The 14,802-nt window shown below is 37.2% G+C and overlaps 2 gene segments (V, D, J or C); both read left to right on the top strand.

Annotated features, from left to right (window-relative positions):
• Positions 1-77: 77 nt before the first annotated feature.
• LOC133645050 (Ig kappa chain V region 3547-like) lies at positions 78-639 on the top strand. The segment is given in 3 exon segments: positions 78-129; positions 201-498; positions 546-639. Coding segments are annotated over 3 exon segments (444 nt in total).
• An 11,256-nt stretch (positions 640-11,895) lies between these two features.
• LOC133645043 (Ig kappa chain V region 3547-like) lies at positions 11,896-12,457 on the top strand. The segment is given in 3 exon segments: positions 11,896-11,947; positions 12,019-12,316; positions 12,364-12,457. Coding segments are annotated over 3 exon segments (444 nt in total).
• The last annotated feature ends 2,345 nt before the right edge of the window (positions 12,458-14,802 follow it).

Here is a 14,802-nt window from a genome sequence, read left to right as displayed (position 1 = left end):
CGCTCCGCTTGGCCGCACCGCCACGTCTTGATAAATCTGGACTCTTTCCACGCACTGGGCTGGAAAAGTGCATCAAGATGTGGCCTGCACCAGTGCTTCTGCTCGTCCAGTCGGCTCTGCTGATTCAAGGTGAGACAAAGACTCTTTTGAGTCGTCCCTAAAGGGAAAGTGTTGATGTAATCATCGCCGTCTCCTTTCAGGATCTTCCGCCCAGGATTTGTTGACCCAGACGGACAAAATCAAGTATGTCAGTCTTGGAGGGACGGTGACCATCAGCGCCAAAGGGAGTTCAGATATTGGTGCTGATCTCAGTTGGTACCAAGTGAAACCTGGACAGGTTCCTAAACCTCTGATCTATCAGGCATCAAATCGCTTTACTGGAACACCATCTCGATTCAGTGGCACACGATCTGGCTCTGACTACACTCTGACTATCAGTGGTGTTCAGGCAGAAGATGTCGCTGATTACTACTGTTTTGCCTATTTTGGACCTGGAAGGTATACACGGTGATTGAGAGCTGTACAAAAACCTCCTTTGGTTTGAGGGAAGTGAAAGTGGAAGATGATGATGACTGGTCCACTGAACAAAGATCACCAAGCAGAACCAGCGTCAATCTGAACAAGTTGATTGGCTTGTAAGAAAAAGTTGAAATGAGGGAAGAAGAAGTCACACTAACACTCAGGGCCGGCCCGTCACGTAAACACTTTATGCCAAAGTTTTCCAAGCTAAGGACCCCCAAACGGAAATAAAGATGGAGTGAGGACCCCCAACTAACACATCTTGCATAAAATTGGGTTTTATATTAAATTGGTCATTAATGTACCTGTAGCTCTTACTACTAAACTTTACATAAATTAACTCCAGAACACAGAACACATGGATTAATTAATACATTAAACTGATTATTGGCTAGGATAGGCTCCAGCCCCCCGCGACCCCTAGAGGGACAAGGGGTAGAAAATGGATAGATGGATGATTATTGCTAATATGTATTTAAATACATTAACATTTGTGAAAATTATAAATATATACAATTATTTATGAAAAGTATATAACTAAAAAATAGTCTATTTTGCCAAAAATGTTACGACCCTCCCAGCCTCCGCGAACCCCTTGGTGAAGACCAATGCTCTTTGTGGTTGTTTAGGGCCACACATGATTGATAAAAAATGAATTATTAACTATAATTTAAACTATAGTTTGAAGTCCCAATCTAGAAATATGAATGTGCTTCAGCATTTGTCCTGTTTTGTTGTGATACAGTACATTTGAAAATGCATGTATAACAATAATATTCTATTTGAATTGAGCACAGTGTGTTCAAAGTCTGACACAGATATGACAGGAAAAGTGAAAAACTGGAGCACATTTTGGGGATTTCCCTGCTCCCCCCAAAACAACTCTTTATTTTCATTACTTTCAGGCAATAAAGATCAATCAAAGACTTAAATTAAGTTTTTTGGACTTGATTTGTTGATTAGAGCATGAACTAAGGAGGTTTGTTTGTCTTTATTATGAAACCTTCTTTTTTTTGTAACTGAATTTTTTTGTTTGAATTTCGTGAACTTTTTTTTTTTTTACCTGACTATTCAATTAAACTTTAATTTCATTTAATTTCATTATCTATTTTAAATCAACCAATCAATCAATCAATCTATCTATGTTTATTTGTATAACACATTACAACAAGCAAGCGTCTTTTCGTGTCATCCTCGCCACTTTTGGGTCCTAAATGGCTGTCAGAGTGTACCAACTTGTCGGAATACCTCCTCAGACTTCTTCTGTCCAGGTGAGATGCATGATATATGATCTACAATAAACTTCCAGGGAGCAGGAAGAGTTTTTAAATACTGAATTTTAACAAATTAAATGTTTAAACACACAGATTTGCTCACACGTTTTTAAAATAAAATTCACATCATAATTTTATGGGAAAAAATCAGTCCACACTTGGTAATAAAGACACAAATGAACCTCCATAGTCAACCAGTCATTGAAATATTTAACCATGTTTCACATTTTGTCAAGGACTGAATTTGTTTGTATGATCTTCAAAATGATGAATAAATGTCACTCTATGTGAAGTGAATCTATGGAATATTCTATTGGGAGCCAGCGTCCTCTGCAGTGGACATTTGCTTGCGCTCTATTTCTTTTGTCACAGTTACACATTTTAGGGGGAAAACAAACGTCCACTGTAGAGGACGCTGGCTCTCATGAGGATATGAGTTTCACTTTAGGAATTGAATTAGTGACATAAATGACATTTGTCAAAGAAATGATAGTAGATTTATTTTGTCTTTTAAACATTATGCATTTTTCTTTCATGTTTAGCATTCAGTTGAAATAACTTGAACCCCCTTTTGGCTGCATTGACTTTTAATTTGATGTTTTAAACATTTTCATAATTTTTAATAAATTTTTATCACCATTTTATTTAATGAATTGTTTTTTTGCTTTTTTTCTCTATTTAATTTTCATGAGCATTTGTTAATACAATTCTAAAAAGAAAGACTTTATCGTTCATTAAAATTGTTCTTAATTTGTCTTTGCAATTCAAAACTATTCCTTTACAATTATTATTTTTAATTTACTCATTTATTTATTTAAATGGACCAATGGAGAGGAAAAAGAGATCTGGGGTGATGCGAGCACGTTTTGGAGCGTTGGGGAGGAGGTGAGCAGCTGCATTTTGTACCAACTGGAACTTGTGGAGTGACTGAGTTAGTCCAGTCTTGAGCTGAGGAAAGCATGAATGTTTTTTTCAAAGTCCCCCCTCTGCAGAAATGGCTTCACCTTTGTCGGGGTAAAAACAATGTACTCTGTTTTGCTCCCATTTAAATGCAGAAAGTTCTGCGACGGCCATTGTTTAAAGTCATCAAGACGGCTATGGAGGGAATCTGGTGCATTTCTGTCACTTAGCAAGTAGAGCTGCACATCATCAGCATGAAAGTGGAAGTGAACTTTGTGTTTGGAGATGATAAAACCTAACGAGAGCATGTAAAGTGAAAATAGAATAGGCCCAAGGTTCTTTTGTCACAGTTACACATTTTGGGGGGAAAACAAACGTCCACTGCAGAGGACGCTGGCTCTCATGAGGATATGAGTTTCACTTTAGGAATTGAATTACTGACATGATATTTGTAAAAGAAATTATAGATTTATTTAGTCTTTTAAAAAGAAAAACCCCTTTTGGCTTCTATGTGTTTTAATTTGATATTTTAAACATTTTCAGAATTTTTGATTACATTTTTATGACCATTTTATTTAATTAATTGTTTAATTTTTTTTCTCCATTTAATTTTTATGACCATTTGTTAATCCAATTCTAAAAAAATAATAACTTATTGTTAATTGAAATTGCTTTTAATTTGTTTTTGCAATTCAAAACTTTTTGTGAAGTGAAATTATGGAATATTCTATTGTGAGCCAGCGTCCTCTGCAGTGGACATTTGCTTCCGCTCTATTTCTTTTGTCACAGTTACACATTTTGGGGGGGAAACAAACGTCCACTGCAGAGGACGCTGGCTCTCATGAGGATATGAGTTTCACTTTAGGAAATGAATTACTGACATAAATGACATTTGTCAAATAAATGGTAGTAGATTTATTTTGTCTTTTAAACATTATGCATTTTATTATTATTATTTTTTTCATTTTTATCATTAAGTTGAAATTACCGGTACCTTAACCCCCTTTTGGCTTCTCTGACTTTTAATTTGATATTTTAAACATTTTCATAATTTTTTATACTTTTTTTTTGTGGATAATTTGTTAATACAATTCTAAAAAAATATCATTCATTAAAATAGTTGTTAGTTTGTTTTTGCAAATCTAAAGTTTTTCTTTACATTTATTATTTTTAATTTACTCATTTATTATTTTTTTAATACATTTTTATGACCATTTTATTTCATTAATATTTTTTTTTTCTCTACTTAATTTTCATGACCATTTGTTAATACAATTCTAAAAAAAATTGCTTATTGTTCATTAAAATTCTTGTCAATTTGTTTTTGCAAATCTAAAGTTCTTCTTTAAATGTATTATTTTTAATTTACTCATTTATTTATTTTTGAATACATTTTATGAGCATTGTCACAGCACTTTGAGATGTGCTTCACAGGTCAAGTCAGTTCCAAATAAAAGCTAAGATGAAATATTGTGAATGTAAAAACAAAGTGTAGTTGAATGTGCTTCTAATGGTCATAGTGAGGTGTGAGTGGGTCCATTTGAGGTCCTGAGAGAAAAAGGCGCTGACTCATCATGACCGTGGACATTTTATTGAACAATGCTTAAATGTTGAGGTTCTGCGCCAAGTTCTCCGGCATCAAGCAGTAAGAAACAGGAAGCAATAAAAAGAAGAATGGGCGTCTCAGCTTCTACTCTGAGCAGCGGCCCGGGTCCATCAGGGTTTGGGTCACGGGGTTCTGACCCTGCATGGTGGCCTCGCAGCTCACCGAGCCGGCCGTGCTCCAGCGGTCGGCGGGGAGGCTCAGGGTGCTGGTCCAGCTGTAGCGGCCGTCGCCGGTGGCCTCGTCCGAGCTGTGTGACACCCCCGAGGTGCTGCTGCTGCCCCCCACCTTCCAGCCCAGGGTCCAGGCCTGAGGCGAGCCTCCGCTGGCCACGCACACCGCCGTGGCACTGCCAGTCTGCAGCTGCTCTTTGGAGGGGGGGAAGATGGTCAGCGTGGGGGGCCGCACCTCACCCGCTAGGAGGGGGGAGGGGGAGGAGAGATTTAATATGTCACACTTTAAAGCTGTCAATCAACATGACAACACCTCCTGCTAGTGCAAAGATGAGTGAGGAGACTCCGACTGCCACATTTATCTTCCAAATAAACTTCAAATAAAACTTTCAGAAAGTTTGGTGTAAATAAATGAGGTGCGTTTAAGTAAAAATTGTCAACATTTTTTCCTGTTTGACATTCTGACATTAAAACTACATTTGTGTTGAAATTTTGGACACATTTTTAATAGTTTATTTTAACTACGCAAGCGAGTATTTTACTGTGATTAATCACGAATAATCCAAATTTAAAAGTGAGAATGATTTTATTTAAATAATAATCATTTTGACAGCACTAATAAAAATATAATTTATTAGCATATTGGATTACAGCAGGGGGGCCAAACTCATTTTAGTTCGGGGGCCAAATGGAGAAAAATCTACCCCCAAATTGGCCGGACTGGTAAAAAAAAAAAAAAAAAAAAAAGGGAATAAGCGGTAGAAAATGGATGGATGGAATACATAAATAAAGACAACTTCAGATTATTTTCTTTGTTTGAAAATAGAAATGTACAAATCATAATATTGTTGCATTTTTTTTTACACTTACATGTTGCGGTTAATAGTATTCTATCTTTATTTGTTTTTATTCATACTTTCTGAATAAATGATGTGATAATGTTCATCAGTCAACTCATTGGTGTTAATTTTTAATCTATCAAGATGAAAAAATGATATCAAAATTTAAATTACAAGATTTTATTCATGTAGTTTGGTCATTTTCCTCAACTGGTGCACTAACATCATGTGTTTTTATTTGTTTTGTTTTAAATATGTAACATCATCTACAAATCTTGCTATTGCGACATCTAGTGGACACATTTAGAACAGCAGTTTCTTCCATTCAAAAATTTCAGCTCATTTTTATACTTAGCAAACTCATCCCGCGGGCCGAATAAAACCTTACGTTTGACACCCCTGCATTAGATTAATCTATTTTTAGATTAAAAAGTATAAAAAAAAGCATCCTTTGATTTTTCAGTATGTGGCACTCGCTGACTTGCAAACACAAATATTCATAAATCATTAATTATTTTATTTTATATTTATTTTAGTCATTTTATCTTATCTTTAAGATTCATTTGAATATTTTTACACTTTTTTTCTCCTTCCTTTGTCGCCCTTTTTTACATAATCCATCTTTCTATTGTTACAAAAGCTATTAGTAGCACACAGAAGGAGAAGGATGAAATAAGCTGGGCTTCTTCCTACTTCTTTTCGCCTGACGTGTTGAAATGTTTGATAATTATGTCAGAAAGAAATCACATGGTGACATGAAATAGACAACAATCACATGATAGTCACCATGACAACCAGACTCTCATATTGTTAGCTGCTCCTAGATTGACATCACATTCTAATTCCAAATTCCACACAATAAAATCCTGCTTTTGTCACACAGAGTGAAAAACAAGGACACATCTGGTACTCACAGCCGATGACCAGTTTGGTCCCTTCGCCGAAACTCCACCACAGTGATGCAAGGTTGTGAGGCGCTCGTACAAAAACCTCCTTTGGTTTGAGGGAAGTGAAAGTGGAAGATGATGATGACTGGTCCACTGAACAAAGATCACCAAGCAGAACCAGCGTTTTGTTGTGATACAGTACATTTGAAAATGCATGGATAACAATAATATTCTATTGGAATTGAGCACAGTGTGTTCAAAGTCTGACACAGATATGATAGGAAAAGGGAAAAACTGGAGCACATTTTGGGGATTTTCCTGCTCCCCCCAAATCTCTTCATTTTCTTTATTTTCAGGCAACAAAGCTTATTGACAGTAAATGTCCATAAATAACAATATTGTGTAAGTTCATTCATTCAACCCTGTAACACCCCTTGTTGTAAAATGACAACGTTACCTTTAACCATCCTAAAAAACAATCTGTTATATTTTATTTTATTTTTTACCACATTTGCATAGTCATTGGGTGCTATTGTTCAGTCTCACATTGCTATTGGATCGTCTATTTGTTTATAAGTCACGGGTTCTGGCCATTAAGTCACACAACCTCTCAAGGTTTCCTTCGAACAACATCTATTTGTTTCATTGGACTAGATTCATCAGAGCTTGTTTTATAATTGTTGCAATGATACATCACTGGGTGAATGTGGTAGTCATGTGCTTGTTGCAGTGGGCTCCAACAGGTTGTATTCCCTCCACTACACCACTGCCTGAAGTATTGTCTTTATACATGGATAGTATACATTCTACCTTGGTGTTGTGTCCTGGTCAAATTTGACTGATTTAAAAGTTGAATCTCTAAAAAATGTAGTTAATTTGATCAGCCTGACCTAAAATTCCATGACTTTGTCCACAAAGAGGATATCAACAGACAATTCAGTTGTGGGGAAAGGAATGTTCCTGAATGTGGGGTGTGGATGTAAGTGGGAGTATGCATGTTTTCCTCTTTGACTTGTGACTTGTGTCATCCTTTGCTGGACCTGAACCTGTGCAGAAGATTCAACGCTGGGACAAAGCCAACAGAACCTACATTGAAGTTGAGAGACCTTACATTGTTGGTGCCTACAACAAGTACATGGGAGGTGTGGGTTTGTTGGACTCATTTACAGCCAAATACAAGTTCCCCATCAAATCCCGTCGCTGGTACATGTACATCTTCTGGCACACCATCATCCTGTAAAGTGCTCAAGGTGTCCAGCAAAGTGACAATGAACAGGAGACAGTTTCAGGCACAGCTAGCATCCTCTCTCATCCTGGTAAACGCAACACTTCAAACTCCAAAGAGAGGACGGCCATCTTCAGGCAAAGGGAGCCCAGCAACACAGGCGGTGACATCAGGAAGCCCTCTGAATGCTCAGAAGAGGCCATCCAAGAGACGTGCACACCTCCCATTGGATGTACGCAAGGATCTAGTTGCCCATTTCCCAAGGAAGACAGGGAGAGGACGCTGCAGACACTGCAATAAAGGATACACCAACACACAATGCAGAAAGTGTGATGTTCGCCTTTGCTTTACAGACGACAGGGGCTGTTTTTGGGACTTTCACCACCAATGAAAGTCTTCATGACCAATGTCATGAAAAGAAAAAAAGAGGGGGAAAAGGCGTTTTTTAAAGGCCTACTGAAATGAATTTTTTTATTCAAACGGGGATAGCAGATCCATTCTATGTGTCATACTTGATCATTTCGCGACATTGCCATATTTTTGCTGAAAGGATTTAGTAGAGAACATCGACGATAAAGTTCGCAACTTTTGGTCGCTGATAAAAAAAAAGCCTTGCCTGTACCGGAAGTATCGTGACGTCACAGGTTGAAAGGCTCCTCACATTCCCCCATTGTTTACACCAGCAGCGAGAGCGATTCGGACCGAGAAAGCGAAGATTACCCCATTAATTTGAGCGAGGATGAAAGATTCGTGGATGAGGAACGTGAGAGTGAAGGACTAGAGTGCAGTGCAGGACGCATATTTTTTCGCTCTGACCGTAACTTAGGTACAAGCTGGCTCATTGGATTCCACACTCTCTCCTTTTTCTATTGTGGATCACGGATTTGTATTTTAAACCACCTCGGATACTATATCCTCTTGAAAATGAGAGTCAAGAATGCGAAATGGACATTTACAGTGACTTTTATCTCCACGACAATACATCGGCGAAGCACTTTAGCTACGGAGCTAACGTGATAGCATCGTGCTTAACTGCAGATATAAACAAAAGAAATAAGCCCCTGACTGGAAGGATAAACAGAAGATCAACAATACTATTAAACCATGGACATATAAATACACGGTTAATGCTTTCCAGCCTGGCGAAGCTTAACAATGCTGTTGCTAACGACGCCATTGAAGGTAACTTAGCAACGGGACCTCACAGAGCTATGCTAAAAACATTTGCTATCCACCTACGCCAGCCAGCCCTCATCTGCTCATCAACACCCGTGCTCACCTGCGTTCCAGCGATCGACGGTGCGACGAAGGACTTCACCCGATCATCCGTGCGGTCGGCGGCTAGCGTCGGATAGCGCATCTGCTATCCAAGTCAAAGTCCTCCTGGTTGTGTTGCTTCTGCCAGCCGCTAATACACCGATCCCACCTTCAACTTTCTTATTTGCAGTCTTCTTTGTTCATTAAACAAATTGCAAAAGATTCACCAACACAGATGTCCAGAATACTGTGGAATTTTGAGATGAAAACAGAGCTTTTTGTATTGGATACAATGTGTCCGAATACTTCCGTTTCAACGATTGACGTCACGCGCATACGTTATCATACATAGACGGTTTCAACCGGAAGTTTAGCGGGAAATTTAAAATTGCACTTTATAAGTTAACCCGGCCGTATTGGCATGTGTTGCAATGTTAAGATTTCATCATTGATATATAAACTATCAGACTGGGTCGGTAGTAGTGGGTTTCAATAGGCCTTTAAGAGTTGTATCTTGTTTAATATTTTTTATATTTTTAATACATTAAATCATAAAAATATGACTAATGTGTGATTATTATTAATGTTATGTACCGTTATGGGGATAAGTAAGCAATCAACCCTGCAAATGAACCCTTAGTTGTTCTGAATTGTTCAGACAACGTGAGTACAAATACAGAAATTCTGCTCCCATCAAAGGCCAATGTTGCAATATTACAACATTTCCCTAAAAACATACATAAACTTTTTTTTTTTAACTCTTTAATTTCTGCATTAAATGCCTCCTACAACAGCATCTGAAAGCTCAAATATTTTATTTTTTTAGGTTTTTCTATATCAGAATCAGAATAGTTTTATTGCCATTGTTTGAGAACGGGTTCACAAACTAGGAATTTTTCTTGGTGCAATCGTGCAACATAAAACACATATATCACATATTTGGTAATAAAAAGAGCTGTAACTGAGCTATCAGATCTTGTTATAGACTTATTTGGATCTTACAGGGTTAAAGAGTACAATTCAAACTAAAAAATCAGTTAAAGACATAAATTAAGGTTTTGCACTTCATTTGTTGAATAGAGCATGAACTAAGGAGGTTAATTTGTGTCTTTATTACAAAAGCATTTATTTCACACAGAATTTATGTAACTGATTTTTTTTTTCAAATGCCTACGTTTTGCAACCGTTTACCCCAGTGTCACATAACTTGGTATATGACACATGCTAAGTATTAGCATGCTAACGTTAGCATTCTTGGCACCATCTTGAAAGTTAGCGTAGCATGCTAACATAGGCATGCTAACGTTTTAGGGTAGCTTTTTACCTAATTTGATGTTTTAACCTAAATATCATGATTTTTGATACTTGGCGCCATCGTGGAAGTATGCTAAATAAATGATAAATGGGTTATACTTGTATAGCGCTTTTCTACCTTCAAGGTACTCAAAGCGCTTTGACAGTATTTCCACATTCACCCATTCACACACACATTCACACACTGATGGCGGGAGCTGCCATGCAAGGCACTAACCAGCAGCCATCAGGAGCAAGGGTGAAGTGTCTTGCCCAAGGACACAACGGACGTGACTAGGATGGTAGAAGGTGGGGATTGAACCCCAGTAACCAGCAACACTCCGATTGCTGACACAGTCACTCTACCAACTTCGCCACGCCGTCCCAACTAAATGCTAACATATTTTATATTAGCATGCCAGTGTTAGTATGCTAACATTTTTGGCTAGCCTCCTTCGCTAATTTTGAGTTAATTGGAACCTACAAATCATTATATTTGATACTCGGTGCCATCTAGGAGGTATGCTAATGTAGCGATGTAGTATCAATCAATCAATCAATCAATGTTTATTTATATAGCCCTAAAAAACAAGTGTCTCAAAGGGCTGTACAAGCCACAACGACATCCTCGGTACAGAGCCCACATACTCCTTTGCTTTGTGTTTTTCCCCAAAAGACGACACCCAGTCTTTCTTCCGGCTCAAACATGGTCTATTCTGGTAAAAACAGTCATAATGAGTCTCCAATCAGCCTTCCCTATACATTTCAAACCTGCACAGAAATAAAACAAAACAAAACTTAACATAAATGTGTCTCCTTTAAGCCTTCAGCAACACAGCTAACCTGCTAATAAGTTAGCTGAAAGCTAATTGACGGGCGCCAGAGAGCACAACTTACATGGAAGACAGAAGACTGACTACACATACGGGCCTCAGCCTGGAAGTCTGCTGGGTCATGTGACGTTCAGTGACCATAAAAAAATAGGAAATTACAGTACTAAACTTAGAATAATAACATTTGCAAAATAAAGAGTCACATTGCATAATGTGTAAATGTAATACATTAGATACGATGACATTAAAATAAAATGACATTAAAATAAGAAGAGTAGTAAGACAGTAAGCAATTGAGATCATAAATTACCTCTGTTACACTAACATCTCTTATATTAGCATGCTATCATTAGTCCGAAGTCCAGACACAGTCTTGGTGCAATGCTATCGGAGGCCCGATATCACTGCATCACTTCTGTATCGGCATTTTTATTTTGGCTGGCAGGCGCCCTCTGGTGGGGAGACGTCACAGTTGCAGCCGGATCACTGTTAGGACAACAAATACACACTCAGTATGTTAACATGCACTAAAAAGCTCATTCTTGTCTTCATTTGGTTGAAAATAGTTTGTTTTTAAAAAACACATGTAAATACCTTATTTAGGTCAATAATGATTTACATCAAGCGATCGAACCAATGGCATGATTAGACCTTTTAGGGGGGCTAAAAATTTCCTAAAATATCCTTAAAACCAGCTATAGTGTTTGACATTGTTTTTTAAGTTATATTGTTGTTGTCTTCTTTACAAAAAAAAGTGCCAATAAAATCAAAATAAATCATTAGTCACATTATCATTATTCTTTTAATGACTTAACTTTAATGAATGACTTATTTACAAAACATGTCCATGTACGGTTCGTAGTACATGAAATTTGGAGGAGTTGTGGTGAAAGTGGAGCGTCAGTGAAGGGGTCTGAGGCAGATGTGCAACACAAACATGGACAGGAAGTGGTCCTGCCCACGCCTCCCTCTCACTTTCATAAAGACAGGTGCGCTCGGAGCTCATTTGCATGAGCGCTCCGCTTGGCCGCACCGCCACGTCTTGATAAATCTGGACTCTTTCCACGCACTGGGCTGGAAAAGTGCATCAAGATGTGGCCTGCACCAGTGCTTCTGCTCGTCCAGTCGGCTCTGCTGATTCAAGGTGAGACAAAGACTCTTTTGAGTCGTCCCTAAAGGGAAAGTGTTGATGTAATCATCGCCGTCTCCTTTCAGGATCTTCCGCCCAGGATTCTCAGATCCAGACAGACAAAATCAAGTATGTCAGTCTTGGGGGGACGGTGACCATCAGCGCCAAAGGGAACTCACACACTGGTGCTGATCTCAGTTGGTACCAAGTGAAACCTGGACAGGTTCCTAAACTTCTGATCTACGGTCCATCAAATCGCTTTACTGGAACACCATCTCGATTCAGTGGCACACGATCTGGCTCTGACTACACTCTGACTATCAGTGGTGTTCAGGCAGAAGATGTCGCTGATTACTACTTTTTTGCCCATTTTGGAGGTGGAAGGTATACACGGTGATTGAGAGCTGTACAAAAACCTCCTTTGGTTTGAGGGAAGTGAAAGTGGAAGATGATGATGACTGGTCCACTGAACAAAGATCACCAAGCAGAACCAGCGTCAATCTGAACAAGTTGATTGGCTTGTAAGAAAAAGTTGAAATGAGGGAAGAAGAAGTCACACTAACACTCAGGGCCGGCCCGTCCCGTAAACACTTTATGCCAAAGTTTTCCAAGCCAAGGACCCCCAAACTGAAATAAAGATGGAGTGAGGACCCCCAACTAACACATCTTGCATAGATTGGGTTTTATATTAAATTGGTCCTTAAAGTAGCTGTAGCTCTTACTCCTAAACTTTACATAAATTAACTCCAGAACACAGAACACATGGATTAATTAATACATGAAACTGATTATTGGCTAGGATAGGCTCCAGCCCCCCACAACCCCTAGAGGGACAAGGGGTAGAAAATGGATAGATGGATGATTATTGCTAATATGTATTTAAATACATTCACATTTGTGAAAATTATAAATATGTACAATTATTTATGAAAAGTGTATAACTATAAAATAGTCTATTTTTGCCAAAAATGTTACGACCCTCCCAGCCTCCGCGAACCCCTTGGTGAAGACCAATGCTCTTTGTGGTTGTTTAGGGCCACACATGATTGATAAAAAATGAAATAATAACTATAATTTAAACTATAGTTTGAAGTCCCAATCCAGAAATATGAATGTGCTTCAGCATTTGTCCTGTTTTGTTGTGATACAGTACATTTGAAAATGCATGGATAACAATAATATTCTATTTGAATTGAGCACAGTGTGTTCAAAGTCTGACACAGATATGATAGGAAAAGGGAAAAACTGGAGCACATTTTGGGGATTGTCCTGCTCGCTCCAAAAAAACTCTTTATTTTCTTTACTTTCAGACAATAAAGATCAATCAAAGACTTAAATTAAGTTTTTTGGACTTGATTTGTTGATTAGAGCATGAACTAAGGAGGTTTGTTTGTCTTTATTATGAAACCTTCTTTTTTATGTAACCGAATTTTTTTGTTTGAATTTCGTGAACTTTTTTTTTTTTTACCTGACTATTCAATTAAACTTTAATTTCATTTAATTTCATTATCTATTTTAAATCAACCAATCAATCAATCAATCCATCTATGTTTATTTGTATAACACATTACAACAAGCTAGCGTCTTTTCGTGTCACCCTCGCCACTTTTGGGTCCTAAATGGCTGTCAGAGTGTACCAACTTGTCGGAGTACCTCCTCAGACTTCTTCTGTCCAGGTGAGATGCATGATTTATGATCTACAATAAACTTCCAGGGAGCAGGAAGTTTTTAAATACTGAATTTTAACAAATTAAATGTTTAAACACACAGATTTGCTCACACGTTTTTAAAATAAAATTCACATCATAATTTTATGGGAAAAAATCAGTCCACACTTGGTAATAAAGACACAAATGAACCTCCATAGTCAACCAGTCATTGAAATATTTAACCATGTTTCACATTTTGTCAAGGACTGAATTTGTTTGTATGATCTTCAAAATGATGAATAAATGTCACTCTATGTGAAGTGAATCTATGGAATATTCTATTGAGAGCCAGCGTCCTCTGCAGTGGACATTTGCTTGCGCTCTATTTCTTTTGTCACCGTTACACATTTTGGGGAAAACAAACGTCCACTGCAGAGGACGCTGGCTCTCATGAGGATATGAGTTTCACTTTAGGAAATGAATTACTGACATAAATGACATTTGTCAAATAAACGATAGTAGATTTATTTTGTCTTTTAAACATTATGCATTTTTTATTTTTTATTTAGCATTAAGTTGAAATTACCTTAACCCCCTTTTGGCTTCTATGACTTTTAATTTGATATTTTAAACATTTTCATATTTTTTAATACATTTTTATCACCATTCTATTTAACTAATTGCTTTATTTTTTTTTCCCAATTTAATTTTTATGACCATTTGTTGATACAATTCTAAAAATAAATATAATTCATTAAAATAGTTGTTAAATTGTTTTTGCAAATCTAAAGTTTTTCTTTACATTTATTATTTTTTATTTACTCATTTATTATTTTTTTTATACATTTTTATGACCATTTTATTTCATTAATAGTTTTTTTTCTCTATTTAATTTTCATGACCATTTGTTAATACAATTCTAAAAAAAAATAGCTTATCGTTCATTAAAATTGTTGTTCATTTGTTTTTGCAAATCGAAAGTTGTTCTTTAAATGTATTATTTTTAATTTACTCATCTATTTATTTTTTTATACATTTTTATGAGCATTGTCACAGCACTTTGAGATGTGCTTCACAGGTCAAGTCAGTTCCAAATAAAAGCTAAGATGAAATATTGTGAATGTAAAAACAAAGTGTAGTTGAATGTGCTTCTAATGGTCATAGTGAGGTGTGAGTGGGTCCATTTGAGGTCCTGAGAGAAAAAGGCGCTGACTCATCATG

This window comes from Entelurus aequoreus, linkage group LG03 (assembly GCF_033978785.1).
Source record: "Entelurus aequoreus isolate RoL-2023_Sb linkage group LG03, RoL_Eaeq_v1.1, whole genome shotgun sequence".
Taxonomy (NCBI): Eukaryota; Metazoa; Chordata; class Actinopteri; order Syngnathiformes; family Syngnathidae; genus Entelurus; species Entelurus aequoreus.
Note: the sequence above shows the minus strand (reverse complement) of the source record. Positions and strands in the feature narration are given on the sequence as shown.